Raw genomic sequence first — 19697 nt, 5'->3', positions numbered from 1 at the left:
ATTCACATTTCCCTCGAAGTCTTCCATGAAAGTTTCGCCCCGCTCTAGCGTGGCGTCCCATCACGCAGCCCAGCAGAGCTGGCATTTTGCTCCTCTGCCTCCTCACCGTGTGCCCGCACAGACGGTCAGAGACACCCAGAGTCGCTCTCCGAGCGGGAAATCATGCCTAATTTATTCCTGTCTTTTCCCTGTAACGCCGGTAATGCCTTAAAGCAGTTCGGGCGAGGCGAACTAACCCTGCCGTTCGCACTCGCTCAAGTGGCCGCCAGCATCCCGCGAACGCCCCCTCCCCAAAAGCTTATTTTATAGCTTTTTATCCCGGAGCAGCAGGCCCCGCGGCCGGCCCGGCCCGCCCGGCAGGGATGCGGCTCACGGCGGGTTCCAGCGGCTGGGCAGCAGCGCCGAGTCTTCGGGATGGCCCAACATCGAGAAGTCACGAAATGCCAGGGGATTCGGGCCGGTTTCCAGCCCGTCTCCCGTCCTGCCCGGTCGGCAGGGGTTCTTTGGCCCTTCGGCTGAGCCGGTCTTTTCCGCTAAATGTTATTTGCAGCATATGTTTCGCACATTCATTCTCTTTCGGTCTATTATTCCGGGCGCTAACTGCTAACACCTCATTGTCACCTTGAAATTTCCTCTGCTATTTTGCAATTAAAAGCTTAATAGCCCTGGAAACGGAGTTCATGTGGCGCAGTTTACCATCGCCACTTCGTCTGAAAAGCTTTCTGCTGGGATCCCATTATGTGCTTGAATAAACCTTTTCGGCGAGCAGAAATGGGAACCGGGCTTGTCAGGTGTTGGGTTACAATGGACTTTCAGGCAGGGGACGTTTTGCTAACACAAATACGAATCTGGCCCTACGGATAGATGTTGTCAAATACTAGGACATGGAAACCATTCCCATCAAGTATGAGAAAAGGATTACAGTATTATATCAAACTGGGTATTTCAGCCTAAACTCCCGATGTGCAGCCAAGCGAGAGAGGGGCCCCGGTCCTCCACCAACCTACCGCCGCGCTGGGCACCTGGGCTCGGGATCTGGCAGCGCCCGGCCGACTGAGGCGCCCCGCAGGACCCTCTCCAGCTGGAGGGGAAGTAGGGCTTTCCACCATGATCCCCACCGCCGCAGGCAGCTGCATCCCGTTTCTTCGTTTAGAGGAAACGGATTTCCAAGCGTGGGTGCGCATCATCTTACGAAATTTTGTGATAGTTGAATGGGTGGTTTGCTTCTTTCTTTTTCTTCCCTCGATGGGGACTCCCGAGTGTGCAAGAGGCCCCACGGGGGAGGCCAGTTGCGAGCTGCAGGGTTCAGTGAATGCACTCCTGCGGCAAAAAAATTATGTTCTACTAGCAGTGACAGAAAATGCACTGTTCTCTTATCTGATCTGATCCGATTCACCTCCCTGGTGCGATTTACAGGTGGAGTGCTCATCCTCCTCACACCCCGCGCACAGCCCGGGGGAGAAAGATCACGCGCAATCAGTTTTCCTCTAGAAGTAGAAAAGTAACGAGGAAAGAGCCTAGTAATGAAATACCACGCAAATACTTTCGTAGCATACACTGTGCCTTTTATTCTCTCCGGCGAAATACTTCCCGAGTTTTAAATCTGATTTCGTTATTACATAGCCTCGCTAAAACCTTTATTTCGTGTAGCGGTTATGGTGGAAAAATGCCTGGGAAGAGCAAGGGAGGTCTTGAGGCAACGAAAGGGGTCCGGGTCCAAGCAGCAGCCCCTGCCCGCCCGCGGACGCTACGCCGCGGGCAGATGAACGCTTATAATTTGTTTCCTCCCAGCCAAAATGCATATAACTCTTTTGGTTTTTTTCCACCAATATATTACATTTTGATTCAACGGAAAATATCCGTGTTTCAGCGAGAAACCCCTCCGCGTACGGAAATACAGAACACTACAAGTCTGCCACTTCAGACATTATCGTTTAGGTTTCAAGCAACCTGACTTGCTGTGAATTTCACATTCCTTTCTATAGCCCCCGCTTAGTTTGGGTAGCTGTCTTGCCGCGGGATGCAGGAGAGGCAGCGGAGCCCACCGGGGCAGGTGCCTGCGGCGGCTCTCCAGCCCCGCGGCGCGACCCCGATTCCGCCCAGTTGTTGTGGGCAGCTCCTGGTCCCGGACAGCTCCTGCTCCGAGCATCTTTTTACGGTTGCAAAACTTCGGGAAAACTTTGGCAAAACTTTGATCTCGACCCTGCGCCACTACCTCGCGCCGCCGGGCCACAGGCGGCAGCAGCCAAACACCGTGCCGCCGAGCCCAGCGGGCTTTCGAGGCGGGGCCGGCGCAGAGCCCGGAGAAACCTCCTAGACCCCGCTCATCTCTCAGCCCCGGGTGCCTTCGGGGCGTGAGCCGTGAGGGGCCAGGGCGTGGGTGGCAGCAGCCGGGGATCCGGTCTGCTCAGAGACGAACCCCTTCTGCACGGCACGGGCATCGCCGCCGCCCCGACGGGGGGGCAGGGACCCCCCCGCCGCCGCTTCCCTCCCTCTCTCCCTCCCTCCCTCCCTCTCTCCCTCTATCTTACTCTCCCTCCATTCCCCTGTCGGCGCCGGGGAAGGAGGGCGGCGGGGGGCGGGCGGGGGGCGGGGGCGGTCGGAGGGGCTCTGGGCTCAGCGGGGCGGCGCGGGCAGCGGCAGTGGCAGTGGCGCTCCGGCCGGCGGCCGCGCTCTGCCCGCCCGTGCCACCGCGGCGGGCGGTGCCTCTCCCCGCCGGCCTGGGCCTGAGCCGCGCCTCCCGCAGAGCCCGCGGGCAGAGCCGCCCGCCTCCATCGCCCCGGCCTTCGCCCGCCCTCGCTGAGGCCTTCTCCACGCCGGAGCCGGCCGGGCTCCTCCCGCGGGCATGAACGGCTATGGCTCCCCGTACCTCTACATGGGCGGCCCGGTGTCGCAGCCGCCGCGGGCTCCACTGCAGCGGACGCCGAAGTGCGCCCGGTGCCGCAACCACGGCGTGCTGTCCTGGCTGAAGGGCCACAAGCGCTATTGCCGCTTCAAGGACTGCACCTGCGAGAAGTGCATCCTCATCATCGAGAGGCAGCGGGTGATGGCCGCGCAGGTGGCGCTCCGCCGGCAGCAGGCCAACGAAAGCCTGGAGAGCCTCCTCCCGGACTCCCTGCGCTCCCTCCCCGGGCCGCCGGGCAGCACCGAGCCCCCCACGCCGCCGCCGGGGCCGTCGCCCTGCGCCGCGCCGCCGCGGACCCCCGCCGAGCTGGCCGCCGCCGCCGCCCTTCGCTGGGCCGCCGAGCCGCCCCCCGCGCTCCCGGGGCCGCTCCCCAAGGCAGGTGAGGCCGGGCCGGCACCGCGCTACCGGGGCAGGAGGGAAAGGGAGGGCTGGGATCCCGGCTCTCGGTTCTGGGGAATGGGGCCGGAACGAGGGAAAAAGCTTTCCCTTTCACCCGACGGGCTCCGTGGGAAGGGAACGGAGAGGAATTCCGTCGGGTACACTTTGTCACTCTTAAAAAGCATGGAGCCGCAAAGCGACCGGCCCGCTCGCCAGCCAGAATCGCGTCCACCGAGACGAGTAGAGGGGACCCGCAAAGGTCGCGGCTGCCAAGCGGCTCCCCGACGTGCCGCTTCGGGGCCCGTTCCTCAGGTCCGCCGGGAAGGGGCCGCCTCCCGCGTGGATCACAGCAGTGTGTCTTCCTGCTTCTCCCGGTCTCTCTCCCGGAGTCGCGGTCCGGCTCCCAGCACCCCGGACATCGGGCTGCGGGACCTCGTCCGGGACAGGACCTGCATAGAGAGCCTCGGACCAAAAGCGGCGCCAGGAGCAGGGAGGCTTCTGCGAAGTTATGACGACCGGGGAAAGGGGAGTATTGGCAGGGGATGAGCGGGGCAACCCAGCCTCACTGCGCAGGCCTGTTCCTGCGGGTCGCGTCCGGGGCAGCTTGTGAGGGAGAGGTGGGGGATGCCGAAACTGCCACCGGCAGTGGGCACCTTGTGAACGCGACCTGTCCGTAGTGCACCTTGCCGGAGGCAAAACTAACGCTCCGGAACCGCAGTCGCGTTCCGTCCATTGTCTGAGCCGGAGCTGACAGTCTTTCACGATAGGGATGTTCGGCAGGCGGGCCGCTGCCAGCCCAGGGCGCTCCGCTGACGAGTTGTGACAGAATTTTACGCGGTGCCCCGGGACGAGAGTGGCGAGCCCGGTGCTGGGGCCCGTGTGGGCTGTAGGGCCGGTCCGGACACGGAGGAGTCCGCCAGGGCCCCAGCGTGGGGCTCTGCTCCTCCAGCACCGCAGCGGACACACACGGGGCCCGAGGCGGCGACACGGCTGAGTCCGACGCTCTGGCGACGATGCCGGTGGTTTGGGACCCGCTTCCCATTTTCCGGCCCTTGGTGCCCCCTGCCTGCCCTCCGGCAGCCCCCTCCCGCACATCTCGGCCCAGGGCCAGGCATGGGGGTCTCTCCCCAAATTCCACACTGGTCCTAGACGCTCTCCGCTCTCCTCACAGGCGGCGGCGCCTGGCCGGGGCCCCCTCCCTGCGCGGAGGTAGCGGGGGATAAGCCCGAGGTGGTGGCGAGAGAAGGGGAAAAACCCGCCTTGCTTCTTCGAGAAAATGAAAGTTCCCATCCGCCAGCACCATATAAATCTGCCGGATAGGAGCGATATTAACTTGCACGCTCAACGTTCCTTCACCCTGATGTATGAACTTCCCGGTTTAAAAGATTACAGTAATCACGGGAGGAGAGTGTAAATCGAATCTGATAGCAATAACTTTTGGGGAAGGTCAGGCTCAAGTGAAATGTTACCAAGCAACCGGCATTTTCTTTGCAAAATACAATCAAAGTGTATTGATGAGAAATCCTTCCTTGCCAGCCAGTCAGCACTTTCTGATAATAGCTTTACGGAGCGAAAAAACAAACAAACAAACTACAGAACATAACGAAGATCTTCATAAATCAAGGCCGTCGGCGCTGCACCTGCCCCCGTCCCCGCCCGCGGTGAGGCCGGGCTGGGGGGACCGGGGCACGCCGGCACCACCGGGGAGCCTTTCTGGTCCCTCAGACCTCACCCGCGTGTCCCCCGTCCCTGATTGTCACAGACGGGTTTTTCTCCCCACTTTTTATGAACATGAGAATGCATGAGAGCAAAGTGGAAGATGGTCTCCTTAGAGGTTCCTGCTGCCGCCTTCCACCAGACACTGTTTAACCACATGACTTGCTTATTTCCAGTTATCCTGCGTGCTCTGAGCGGCAGGCTTTTCTCTTTCCTCTCTTTCCATGAACTGTATTAAAATCGCCGTAAAAACAGAGGATAAGCCTCCTGTCCACCCGGTTTCTAAAGCACACACGCAACCCCTTCCTCCCCGAGGACGTTATTCTCGTGAAAAGTTTTTCACTGCCAAAGGGATATTTCCCGATGTATGGTAAAATCAGATCTGTCTGCTTCTGTTCCTGCTACAATCGGCCATTTCAGTGGGACAGTTGCGAAGTTCTGAAACTACCCTTGTTGCATTACCCTTGTTGCATCTGTCTCTGCTAACCTGGAATGATTCCTCCTTCTGATATCGTGCTCATGAACTTTCCCTGCCCACAGGAGTGCGTGTTATATTTGTCTTAGTAGTAGTTACCAAGATTTGTAAATATAATGCCTTATTCATTGTCTGATATTTTCAGAGCCAGCTTCTTAATGCAGTGCATCTGTCTCTGTGTTAATTTGAGTACTGTGTTTAGTTTCCTACAGAGTATTTAGATCTTCGAATATAGGGAAGAAAGTCTGAAGTGAAAGTAATTAAACCCAAAACCTAAACAAAGCCCTAACAACAAAATTAGGTAACAAACACCCCGCTTTCCAAACAGACAGCAAAAGTAAAATAATCAAACCCAAAGAAAACAAAAAAGCCCCCACCAAAAGCCTTAGCTTTATGTGCAGTTATACTAGTTCTGTATCAGCCTGTCCTAATAATACGACTAAGGAAAAAAGCAGGTACTTTCAAGATACAAGAAAATCTGTTCAGAAAAGAGCTGCCCTAAAAATCAAAGAACAAGCTGTTTTAACAGGAACTCAGCAGTGGGATATCGAAGAAGCAAATTTGGAATTTGGTTCCAAAATATTAGAACAAGTTTTCCAGACAAGTAATTAACTTAAACAGCTTGTATTTGGCCGCTTTACAACATTTGACCCATGATTATTAATGTATAGATAGTCAAGAAGAATTGTGGTAAATATTGTGCTGAATTCGTATTGTATTTTACTGTAAATGCATGTACAGTTCTCCCACTGTTCTGTTTCATGCATATCTGCATTTGCCCTGCATCTCTGATCTGGGCTGGTATCTCTCCCTGCATGTGTATTATTTGATGAATACTCCCCATCTTTTATATCAGTAGGAAAATAGTTTCCTTAGTTTTCCCTAGGAATCACAAATGCTGGATACTTAAATGCAGGCAATTTGAAATAGAAGTTGTTGGGGGAAAAAAAGCCTCAACACACACACACACACACACACACACACATGACAAAATAACCCCCCCATAAAAAACAAAACATAAAAATCCAACCCCAGAGCCACACAAAGAAACAACCCTCCCAAAATCAAAAACCAACAGAAAGACAAAACAAACACCACCGCCCCCAAACCCCAAAATAAGCAAACCAAACAAACACCGCCAGCACCAGAAATACAGCAAAAATCCTCAGAGCTCACACAGGACAAAATATAACAACCAAAGGCCCAAAAACGTAAAAAATATCTGAGGACGAGATTTCATTCTTGAAACCGAGAATATCCTCATGTAAAACTTATGAATTATGAAAAGGAAAAAAGCTTTGGTAGAGAAGCAGTATGTTCTAAATACCAAATTATTTTTATACCTGAAAATACAAGCATTTGTAATTAATACATGCATATAATATTCCTAAAATTCAGTGTCCACATAGGGACATTCACAATGTATCTTCGCAATTTTTTGTTTATTTGACGATGACTATTTTGCATCTTCACAAATTTTTGTTTATTTGACGATGACTATTTTTGGGCCAGTTTTAAACGAATGAAAAACCCGGTGGCGGCGGTTCCCACGAAGGGTTGGGGACACTCCCCGGAGCACGCTGATCCTCCCCGAGCCTTCAGCGTGGCGGGAAGGGGGTGTTCAAAGCAGTTAAAGCGCAGCCCCCAGCGAGGGCAGCCCCAGGGCCGGCCAGGTGAGCCGCCAGCTGCCGTGCGACTTTAAAATCAACGAAATCTCGTTTTCCGGGTCTGTCCCCGGGAGTGTAGCAGCCCAGTGAGACGCGCCGCTGTGACCTGTGCTGTATGAGGAGACTGCCCCTGTGCTAAAGCCCAGCATCTGTGCGGTCTGCTGATGGTAAAGAGGCAAAATTCAGTGGGATGAGTTTTCAGAATCTGATGAAAATTTTTTTAGGCAAGCCTCACAAGGATATTTTAAAGGATACAGTAAATGAATCTGAAATATCCTGAAAATAACATTTTGTAAGGACCAGGGAATATATTTGAGATACCTCACCTGATCTGGGAGTGTTTGTTGGTTGGTTGGTTTTTTAAATTAACATATTTTCTCCACAGCGTTACTTGCCTCATCCCGTAAGGATACACTGTAAATGCGAGCATGAGGTAATTCTGAAATACTTTCTCCTTGCTTTCAGTCCGTTTGGTAATATGGTAATATAGTCACCCCAGTACATTTTATTTATGTGAAAATTAAGGCTATCATCTTCCTTAAACAGCCTCTCTAACTCTGTCAAGATAGGGACAAGGTATTTTAATGTCCTCAGACTGCCCACTAAGCCTTGGACATATAAATATTCACCAAGATTTGTAATAAATGCATAGTGAAGGGATTAGAATGGAAAGGTAGCGTGAGTCTCACGTTTTCTCAATAAAGGGTGAGCTATGCCAGTATCTTAGCACCTCCTCAAAAGGATGCAGGTGCCAGTTTGCTATCGGCAAGCAATTTCTGCATTCTGCTTTGGCTGCTAATGCTGATTGATGCGCTGAACGTATGAGAAAGAGGAAATGTACATGGCCTCCTCACTAATATAGAATGTGCAGAGTTACTGCTTTCCTGTTTGCACTCAACAGGCAGCATAACCGGTGTAAAAAACAGTTCCCAAAATGGGTTATCCTGCTGAAAGGAGTGAGGTTTTTGTAAGAGCATCTGTACTCCTAAGCTACACACTTACCTTCCACAGCCCAAATTAGCAGCATCCCAAATCTCTTAGGATGGCTCATTGTTTCTGCCAGGCACAGCCATCCTCATGAGGAGAATCTTCCTTTGCCATGCTCACACGCTGTCAGGCTGTGCTCTGCCAGGATCTCTTCTTTGTTTATAACTCCCACTGTGGTGAGCATAGTGGCTTCTTGCTCAGCTTAGGCTGGCTCAGATCCTGACTTCTTTCTCTCTATTGGATAAATTCCATTAAAAGTATTTTTTTCATGCTGATCTGTTAAATGTTAAACTTAGCCCACTTACTGATGAGAAGATGCCCTGCCTGTTCCTGCCGTGAGAGGAAGGCCGGAGATGGTGAGCAGTGAGGCTCAGGTGCTAGCACACCTCTAACAGGTTCCATCTCAGTTGGGCAGGTGGGATCATCAGAACATTTTAGGAACCTTTGCTTGCTTCTTACAGTAACTTTATCTAGTTGGGGTATTTGTCAGGGGCTTGGAAAAATAGCTGTATTGTTTTTTGTGGATAGTCCTTCTCATTTGTGCATTCAAAAGCACTACCCTGTGTGGCTAAAGTAGACTGTCAGCCGCAGCTTAGACAACAATCCTCTCTCCATGTATTGTTGCTTCCCATGAATGTAAACACTGTGCTCAATGAGGAAAGCCAGCAGAAGTGTGTTCTTGGGAAATAACGATGTACAATCTCAAGCAAATACATTGATCCTCTTTTGCATAAGCAAGCATCCTTCCCTTCTGCTTGCTGACAAGCAGTCTTATTTCAAAGGGTTCCATACTCGGGTCAGGCATTACCAAAGAGTTTTGAGTGTCCATCTGGAGACAGGATGGTCAATGGGCTTGTTTTCACCTCCATACTCAGCTCTCATCCTTCTTAGTTCAGTACACAGAAAGCAAGGTACCTGGAACAATTGCTAAGAGAGGTTGTGAGGAATAATTCCTCCTCCTTGGAATTATTTAAAATTCAGCTAAGCAGCCACATGAGCAACCTACTCTTTGTCTAAGGTTGCTCCCAGTTTGAAGAGGATGTTGGACCAAATGCCTTCCAGATGTTTTCTCCAAACCAGACTTTTCTAGAATATCTGTTTTGATGGGACAAGGCATCAGACATCCTTAACGGTTTAAAGGAAAATTTGCGATTCTTGCTGTGGGAGGAACTGATTTCTGTGGGAGAGACCAGTTTCTTCAGAACCGGAGTACATTTATTTATTTATTTGAAGACTGTTTAAACCTTTAGACTGTAGTCATAGTGCAGAGGTTCCGTCAATGCTGTTGGAGCTGCAGAGGAATTTTCATTTCCTAAGTGCCCTCTTCATCTCACAGACAATGAGATGGTGCTAGTGAGGATTATGATGTGAAAGTGCTGAAGTTCCTCTGAGAAATCTTGCAGTTGGGTGGTGTGTTACTGCCTTGTAACCAGTGAGAAAGGATAGATGTAGCACTTTTGATGCAGCAGAAAAATGATCACATTCTTTGCTTGCACATGGGAGAATGAGACAGAGTATGTCTAGATCAGATCACATTATCCTTTTCCAGATTTATTCTCATGACTTGTTGCAAAGATACCTTAATTTTTGCAGGATCTCTGAGAAAAAAAGCACTTTTCCCCCTTAGAGTCCTGGTCTGTTAAGTTTAAGAAGACAGCATCTTCAAATCTCTGTAAAAGCTTTTGGCCTCAGTTTTCTGTTAACTTCTCTGACTTCTCTTTGCAGACGTGAATGAGGAGCGGCTGGGTGATACAAGTGGAGCAGACAATGCCGAGACCTACAGTGACAAAGACACAGACCAAAGGAGTTCCCCAGACATGACTAAAGCCAAAAGTTGTTTCAACCCTGACAGCCCTGAAATTGTTTCAGTGGATGAGGTTGGTTTTGCAGTTCAGAAAAATGGTGGGAACACAGAGAACCGTCCAGAGAGCCCCAAGTACCACCCAGAGCAGAACCACCTCCTGATAGAAGGTCCTTCTGGGACAGTTTCTTTACCATTCAGTTTGAAAGCAAACAGACCCCCACTTGAAGTCTTGAAAAAGATTTTCCCTAACCAAAAGCCAGCTGTGCTAGAGTTGATCCTGAAGGGGTGTGGCGGTGACCTGGTGAGTGCTGTAGAGGTTCTCCTGTCCAGCCGGTCTTCAGTGGCCAGTGGAGAGAGAACTTCTGCAGAATCGGATGGTCTTGTTTTGCCTTCCAATGGCCATCTTTTTGAACACACACTGAGTTCCTATCCTATTTCATCTTCCAAGTGGTCTGTGGGCTCGGCATTTAGGGTTCCCGACACTCTGAGGTTCTCTGCTGATTCCAGTAATGTTGTGCCAAATCCTCTAGCCGTACCTTTGCAGCACCCCTTCCCTCAGCCACCACGCTACCCGCTGATGCTGAGGAACACTTTGGCAAGAAACCAGTCCAGCCCATTCCTGCCCAACGACGTCACCCTGTGGAACACCATGACATTGCAGCAGCAGTACCAGCTGCGGTCCCAGTACGTCAGTCCTTTCTCTGGCAACTCAGCCACTGTTTTCCGAAGCTCGCCTGTTCTTCCTTCCCGCTCGTCAGAAGATCCTAGGATTTCAATTCCTGATGACGGATGCCCAATTGTGTCTAAGCAACCAATTTACACAGAAGATGAATATGAGGACAGGTCTGATTCTTCAGACTCAAGAATACTCAACACATCTTCTTAGACTGACGTTTGACATGTGACAGCTAAGCGATACTCACAGTGCAGCTGAACTACTGGTCCCTAAGAGGAGGGACATGTGCTCTACGAAACTCTTGCAATTGTATTCAAAAGTTGCTTGGTATTGTACTATAGCAATAAAGACATAACTTATTTAATTTCTTGCACTTCACTGGATAATGCCAAATAGCAATACTCTGGCTTTAGTGCTGAGTGTGTGTTGCAAAGGAAGACTTTATGGCTGCCAGTTATGGGACTCTAGAAGACTCATAATGGAAACAGAAGCCCAAGGTCTACTTTGTTCCTTAACTCAGAAAAATGGGGATGTTAAACTAGAATACTTGAATCTGTTTTATAATTGAGAACTCCTCAGGACATAAGAAATCAAGCAAACATAGTTCAATTGCAAATGGACTAAAACAAGGACCTTATAGTCTTATGCCAGTGATCATCCTTGCAGTGAAAGAAAAGGCAGAAGAAAGAAATACACACATGCAACTAGCATGAGCTGCTTCTGTGCTGTTTGAGCTTGGACACTTTTCAGAGAAATATTATTAAGAGTTATTCTTTTCCCATGGCTAGGTCAAAATGTATAATGTCAGTGTAAAACCAATTACAGCTGTGAATTGCATGAAGTGTATTGTGAAATGAACACCAGATTAAGCATTGTCAGGTTAATGTAGCATGCTAAGGACTCTAGAAAAATAAACTAAGATGATGATCTTGGTTTATGAAATTTATACTGGGCAAATAACGTTCTGAAGATAGAGAGCTGATTAGTTCTCAGCCGGGGTTAAAATGTCCAGCTCCAGCAGCTGCAGTCAGGGGGAACCTCTTTTTCCAAGTCTTGGTTTTGCTTCCCTGACTTGTAACTTGCAACTGAGATTAGGCAAAAGCTGTCATCAGGGAAGCTGAGGTCTCTTGTATTTGTACTGCAGATATTTCCAAGCTCAGCTGAGTAAAGCAGAGCTTGCTACAATCACAGAAAGCAGAAAACAAAAGGCTCTCCCAATGCTTCAGAAGCATCTTTTTTTTTTTCCTATTCTGTAGAAGTAGAAAAGAACCAGAAATAGGATGTAATAATGGGCATTTCTTTAAAATAATTTTTAGCCAAATGACAACTCCCCTTTCCCCCTAGAAAAGTAATGGTTTGAACAATTTATTGCATGATTGCATGCGTTGATTACACTGCATATCTTATGTGTGTCTGAGTAACATTAGGAATTGCTTCTGATGAGGAATGCCTCTAAGTTTAATGTCCACTTAGAAGATTGTTAAGCTCTTAGTGTCATTTTTTCAACTGTTCACAAGTGACTATGTATGCTTGACAATTGACTTTTTACAAAACACACCTCTGAATGCAGATGAAATGTCTCTTTGGTCCTTCAGGTCTGGGGATTAGTCCCACACCTCAAAAAAAGGTGAGGCCACCCTGAAGTTGGACTCTGAAGCAGATGGGCTTTAAAACTGTTATATAAGTGTATCAGGCACGTTATCTGGCGTCATTGTTGATACAAATGCCTGTGTTCTCATTTGGCATTTCATGTTCTGTAAGTCTTGTGCACATGATGAATCTTTCATTTTATAAAGGTACTGAATACGCACAAAAAGGAGAATAAAATAATGACTTTATTTTCCTTCGGGGATAAATTAACTGAAAGATACTTTATCTTGCATAACTTTCCAACCTGTTCAGGAAAGCATTTTATTGATTATGCTACGAAGACATAAAAGCAGGGGAAGGGAGGAAAAAAATGAATTCACTTACGGAAACATAAATGTGCAAGCATCTGGGGTTTCCCTAAATGCAGGGTTTCAGTTGTGTGCTGACAGATTTGCCTGCATTCACATGGCATTTGTGAACAAATTCATCTTACAGCCACCCCAGAGAGAAAAGTAATATGTAAAATAGGTCTTGCAAGGAGAAAGGCAGGTGGCAGTGAAACGCTTTGCTCTGACACATTTCTGAGAAGTTGTCAAAGGCTAGATAAGAGCAGATAGGCCCTGGAGCTCCAGTTTTGGGCAGATTTCCTGCCTGCAGAAATCTTAGGCATCCCCTATACTTTAAATTAAATCTTAGTGGAGTTTTTTTGTTTGTTTTGCTTGTTTGTTTGTGTGCTTGTTTTGCTACAGATATTGAATCATCTTCAGCAGAAAGATCAAATTGTGATACCTGCAAAAGCTCATACCCTCTATGGTCTGTGGGTTTTCAGAGAATATGAATTTTGGCATCCTGGCATTGGGACACATCTTTCAAAGAAAGATGACCCTTGGCTAACATGGAATGAACTATTATCACACTTGTGGTGAAAAATGCAAATTTGACTGTATGATTTTTAAAATTCCATCTCTTTTGACAAGCCATTTTTCTGAAAAAAGAAACAAGTTAAAATAATCCTTGTCTCTTGTGTTATAAAATAACTCTTGACTCCATCGACAATTTTTTTCCTTAAATTAAGTAAATATATCTCTGTTCGAAATAAGTAATGCAAATTTTCATGTTGAACACTGATTTTTGTTTGACCACGACTGCTCCTGAGCCTTGCGTTTCCTGCTCCATCTTGTGGCAAACAAGGGTATCTGCCCGTCCGAGCAGCTGCTTCGTGCTGAGCAAGAGAGCGCATCGGGATGGGGAGCGTTGAGGCTGGAAGCATTGATGCTCAGGAACACCCCTAATAAAGAAAAAAAAAAAAAATTCAAACATCAGTAAGGATGCTTTGAGCCTGGTGAGGTCTCTGTAGGATCTCAGAGTCCAACGGGTTGTTGGGGTTTTTAAGGGTTTTTTTTTTAAGTGTTTTTTTGGACACCAGTGCAGCTGTGGCTTTCTTGGAGCAAGAGACCTTCAGCATCGAGCCTTCTGCACAGCTTCTGCCCCTGCCTGAGCAGCCCCTCAGGAGCCTCTTTTGGGTACCCCAGGACAGCTTTTTCTCCTGTCAGACAGGTGATTTCACTGTCAGCTCTCTGGGAAATGCCTCAGAAAGCTCTCTCTGCTCACAGGTCATCTTGTCCAGGTCGGAGCCCCACCAGAGACCTGTGCAGTGGGCTCTGCAGAGGCTGGCAGCTGCTCCAGAGGCACATTGCCAAATCCCCACTAGCTGACCTCTAGCTCTGGCAAGGTGGTTAAGGCCAACAATGATGTAAACAATAACAATAATAATTTCTCCCTCAAAGGAATGCCGCGGAGAGCCCGAGTGTGATGCTCACATTCTGCAGTATCTCTCATACCCATAGATAAGGGAACAGTCAGAGGGACAGCAGGGGTAAGCACAGCACAGTGGGGATGTCCTGTGCCAAACTATCCCTTGCCTTGTCCCTGCTGGTGTTGTGCTGCTTTTCTGGGGGTCCCTGACTTACCCTGCCTGTGGGTCTGAAGGGCCACCTCTGCAATATTTGTTGTATGCTTGGTGAACAGGCTCACCTCACATTTGTGCTGACATCTTTGAAAAATGACTCTGATTCTCTCAGTATACTGTTTCAGTGATTCATTCTTTATGTGCATTTACTCAGCAGACGTGAGTGGGGAAATAAGATTTATGCTAAATTTATATGTTAATTTTAATATTGAAGCTATCCTGTATTTGAAGAATAAGATCAATTCTTCAATTTCATTTCTTACATGATATTGCATATTGTCATTACTGGAAAATAAAATTATTTCTGAATGCATACTATCTAAACTTCAATTTTAGTGGACATTTAACTTTGACGCATCATTCTTCTCCCTTCCCTGTAAAAACTAACTTAATGCAATATTTAACATTCTCACACCAGTCTGCCACTGGAAGGTAACAAAGATGAGACTTTTTACCCTAAATGATGTTTCATTAATGTGCTCCCTGCAACATTTCTGCACTGTCACAGACTTCGCACCTGACTCAGTGTTGCATGCATACTACAATAGGAATCTTGGTAATGGCTGTGCTCCTCACTGGAGATTAATTTCATTAATTTCCACGTTAGCAGCAGTTCTTGAGAGCCATGGCCACAGCTGTTCACTAAACATGCCTGTACAGAGGCCAAATCCTAACCTTAAGTGCAGAATCCAGCCCTTAGGTCATGTAGAGGATGGATACAGAGAATCACATGTACAGAAAGATTTAGCCTCTACAGAGGGAGATATATTTTAAAGAGGCCTCCTGCCAGAGATTGTGCTCTCCTGAAGCTGCAACAGAAAGAAAATATTTACAACACCTTAGGAGCGTGGTTTGCCACTTTATCTCTTTGCAAGCTGTGCAGGAGATTAAGCTGAGAGATAGATAGGAGAAACCTTTGCAAGGTTACATCCTTGCTCTGCCCTACAGCCTGAGGAAGAATTTTCCCTCCCTGTGAGATAAAGATAACTGCTACAACAATTTAATTGTTTTTATTTGAAAATTTGCAAAGAGTTTAAGTGTTCTGTAAGTAAGAAAGTAGACATAGTGTTTACCAGATGATATAGGTAAGATTCTCTTTCTGATTTTTTCTCTGTGAGAGAGAGTCTATAACTTTTCGTTGTCTGACCTGTGACTGCCTTCAGCAAGAATTGTCCTGAAAACCTCAGGATTATCCTTAGATAGTCCTGAGCAAATAACTGTTACAAAATGTCTGTAAGTTGTGAGACCTAAGGTAAACACTGTTTGGGCTCTTCCTCCCTCTTCTGAGTTTGTGGACTTTATACATTCCAACTTTCTTCTCTGTAACACCTAGACAAAACCAGAAATCTTGTGACAAAATTGTACTAATTGCCTTCCCCCCCCCCCCACCGCTGAGAGTCAGAGGACACATGAATCACTTCTGTGCTACTTGTCAAATCTGGATATTTTTATCACTTTATCACATATAAGAGCTAAAGACTAAGGTGACGAGAGATGTAGAAGCAATCCTCAGAGGCCATTGTACCTGAGGGAGAACTGTGCTAAAATTTTAAGTTTCTCTGCCTCTGCACATTAATATCTTAACTCACTAGGAATGGGTCCCTGAAGGGTGCTTCCAGCTGTTCACATTGCACAGATAGCAACTTTCCTGGGAACCAAAATCAGATGGTTCTCACCCTGAACATGCCTTTTTCTCTAATAAAGTAAGGATAATGCTCAATGGCTGGTATGGCTACATATTCTATGAGTGAAAAAACAACACACTCTCAAGAGAAACATTCCTAAATTACAGAAAAATATTCTACATGGCTCCATCCTTACTCCAAACCCTCTTCAGGAGACTTTAATACCCTTCACAGATTTAACCCAACTCACAGCCCAGTTATTACATTTTAGATCAGGTGACTTAATCACTAGTAGAGTTATGGTCATCTGTGTGTAAGTTATGAATTTTCCTCCTTGCTCTTTCTCCTGTAATTACTTTTTTCTAATGATCTGCAGAGATATAAACAAAAGGAACATTTGGCTACATATATTTTTCTCCATCTCCATTGCCAAATAATCGATTTTCAGGAAAAGGATGGTATGAGGGAGAATTTAATGTATTTTTAGTTCTTCTCAAAAATTTTACAAAACTAAAGTGGTAAGTTTTCTAAGGCTCCAAATGGGAGAGACTATTAGTTTAACTTACCCACACATATTTTCTTTGCCAATGCTCACCTATGTTGGTGAGAACACCCTTCAGGCAACAATGGCTACAGCTCTTGTACACAAGTGGGAATTGGGCTGGATTTGGGGTTGTTTGCAGAATTTTGAAACACATCAGGAGGGAGTGAGGGAGGGGGACGGGGGGGGGGGGGGGGGGAAAGGAAAGGATAATTTCTGACCTTCAATAGCTTCTGGGGAGTGAGTCTTTCCCAGGCCCAAGCCTGAGCTATCAGAGTTTATGCCCACATTGCTGTTGCCTTGAAAAGGGAACAGAGTGATCTATACCAGAGCTAGGGGATGAAAGGAGCTGGTCTCCCTGTGCTGTGCTCAAACCTCCCTCCTCTCCCAGGAAGTTCACTGCATGAGGTTTTAGCAGACTTGCATGGTGTTTGTGTATGAAAAGCTATGACCAATTCCCAGGTGAATGGCTTATTTTCTGACATAGAAAAACTCATGCAAACACCATGCTTGTTGAATTAATTTTTGGCATTCATATATATCCTGATTTGGTCATCCCTGCTCTCCGTTGTTTTAACAGTTTATATTTTTTTTCTGCTATTCTCTTGTTCTGGCAGTAGAAGTAACTGTGGTAGTGGGTGTGGTGACAGGCAGTACAAGCACCACCGTTCTGCTCCTAATGGCTCTTCTCTGACCTCTCCGCTCCTTTGCAGCACCATTCCTCCAGTGTTGTTCACACTTTCTGAAAATGCAGGCCAGCTAGTTACTGTGACCTGGTTTTAATTCTCCTGCAGAAGATTAAAACTGCTGCCTGAAAGGACTCAAATTGCTTTTTTTAATTTCACCAGTACCTTAAATAATCACTGGTGGTGAAGAACTGGTGACTGCAGCCATTCAGCCACAGGAGAAGTTATCTTCTTCCCCTTAAACTGGAAAGCACAAGTTCGGGCAAAATTGTGAACTGTGTGTAAAAGATATTTGAGAGTTCCTCGGGAAATAGGCTATATTTTTCCCTTCCAAATGTCTAGAATTGCAACTGTGTTTGAATTCATCCCTGAGTTGAGATTAGAGGTGGAAAAAGTCTAATGACCGTAATGTACATTACTCAGACCACATAACATATATTATTAAAACAAATACCCAAAGTAAATGCTGCTGAGCACTACAAGACCTGGGCGTAAAGAGCATGGCCTTGTCTCCACAGAGAAAAAGGCAGTCTGGCTGTATTTCAGCCGGGTGCTGGGCGGATTTGCAAGGGCTGGGGAGCGGCGATGAGTCAGGGCCGGGAAGGGGAGGGAGCTCGGCTCTGTCACCAGCCCCGTGCCTCGAGCCGGTGGCCCCACCTAGTGACAGCGCGGGCACAGAGAGGGCACGGAGCGGGCACGGAGAGGGCACAGAGCGGGCACAGAAAGGGCACAAAGCGGGCACGGAGTGGGCACAGAGAGGGCACGGAGGGGGCACTGGGAGGGCATGGAGCGGGTACAGAGCGGGCAGAGAGCGGGCACAGAGAGGGCACAGAGCGGGCACAGAAAGGGCACAGAGCGGGCACGGAGTGGGCACAGAGAGGGCACAGAGCGGGCACAGAGAGGGCACAGAGCAGGTACGGAGAGGGCACGGAGCGGGCACGGAGAGGGCACAGAGAGGGCACGGAGAGGGCACAGAGAGGGCACCGAGAGGGCACAGAGAGGGCACGGAGAGGGCACAAAGCGGGCACAGAGCGGGCACGGAGAAGGCACAGAGGCGGCACAGAGAAGGCACAGAGGCGGCACGGAGCGGGCACGGAGCAGGCACAGAGAGGGCAAGAGGGGGCACAGAACGGGCACGGCGCTGGAGGCCTGCGGGCGCCCCCCGGCCCGAGCCGCGCCGCTGGTCTGTGACCTTGTGGCCGTGTGACGTTGTGGCCAGGTGAAGATGCAGTGGCCGGGTGATGACATTGTGGCTGGGTGATGTTATAATGAGGAGGGTTGGGTCTGTCCCTCCCTGATTCTGCCCGGCGCTGGCAGCTTGGCCCGGGCCCGGTTTGCCGTCTGCTCTGGGGCTCAGCTCAGCGGGTGGCAGGGCGGGTGTCTCCAGGACTCCTGCCCCCCCGGACCTGTCTTTTCCAACAAGAGGCAAGCATCACGGCAGGCATCGGCTTCACTGCAGCCTCTGCCCGCCCCTGGGCCGCATGGAGCTCCCAGGGCAGAGTGGGAGAGCCGGCAAGTTCCCTTTCGCCTTGCATGCATACGCATGCACACAAACAGCTTCTCTCTGAAGCCCTCTCTCACAAAAAGTCAAAGATGTCAAAGGTTTTTCTGTTATCCTATTTGACTGTGGAGGTGGGCCCAACAAATAAAGAAGGAATGCTTTAGGAAGCCTGTTGTGGTTTAACCCCAACAGTCAAGAGCATAGAGACACTTGCTCAGCCACCAGACCCCAGACAGGAGGGAGAGCAGAATAAAAAGGGGCATTGAGATAAGAGCAGCTCAAAAATTCAAACTAAACTAAACTAAACTACACTGAACTAAACTAAACTACTATCACTGCTGACAATAATGATAAGAACAATAGTAACACTTGTAATGGAAAGGATAGGGAGAGGGAGAAATGAAACCAAAGACAAAAAGTTGCTCACCACCTGCTGACCAATACCCAGCCTGTCCCCCAGCAGCAGTCAGCTCCTCTTGGACAACTACTCCCCATTTGTATACTGAGGGTGAAGTTGCTCTGTGGTACAGAGTATCCCCTTGGCTAATTTTGCTCACCTGTCCTAGCTATGCTTCCTCCCATATTCTTGTGTCCCTGCTCCCTGGCAGAGCATAGCAATCTGAAAAGTCCCTCACTTAACACTAAGCACTCCTGAGCAATGACTGAAACATCAGTATGTTGTCATTATTCTCCTATTAAATCCAAACGGAGCACTGTGCCAGCCCCTGAGAAGAAAATTAACTCTATCCCAGATGAAACTAGGACAAAGCCATATGACAAACCTTTGGTTCATCTAGTGTATCAGCATTTCAAGGTATTTCATATTTCCTTTCTCCTTTATCATTCTAGAGACTTATTCTTTTCCTCACTATGTAACCAAATTTTTTCATTTTCCTTGCTACTAGGCAGTTAAACGATGTCAGTGGGATAAAGCCAATTAAGGTCTGGTCAGTCCAGAGATGTCTGGCAATGTTAATATCTCTGTGGATGATGTGTATGCCCTTTCAACAGACACTAAGGCTATCTGTTCTGCACCACTAGCTGCTGGCTGCTTTTTGATATGAAGATGTAAACTAGTTACTTTTGTCTTGGGTATCTCAAGCCTCTTTTTTGCTACTTATTATCTTGGTCTTTCTTGGTTATAATTCGTACTAGATTATTTCTGTGTACTGTATCA

The 19697-nt window shown here is 48.2% G+C and overlaps 1 protein-coding gene across 1 annotated transcript; it reads left to right on the top strand.

Annotated features, from left to right (window-relative positions):
* Window positions 1-2845: 2845 nt before the first annotated feature.
* On the top strand, window positions 2846-10818 carry DMRT3 (doublesex and mab-3 related transcription factor 3). The gene is made up of 2 exons (XM_058823949.1): window positions 2846-3284; window positions 9854-10818. The coding sequence occupies exons 1-2, from the start codon at window positions 2846-2848 to the stop codon at window positions 10816-10818; spliced, it is 1404 nt and encodes a 467-aa protein (XP_058679932.1).
* Window positions 10819-19697: the final 8879 nt, after the last annotated feature.

The sequence above is a fragment of the Ammospiza caudacuta genome, chromosome Z (assembly GCF_027887145.1).
Source record: "Ammospiza caudacuta isolate bAmmCau1 chromosome Z, bAmmCau1.pri, whole genome shotgun sequence".
NCBI lineage: Eukaryota > Metazoa > Chordata > Aves > Passeriformes > Passerellidae > Ammospiza > Ammospiza caudacuta.
The sequence above is the reverse complement of the archived record's forward strand: the minus strand, read 5'-3'. Positions and strand labels throughout refer to the sequence as shown.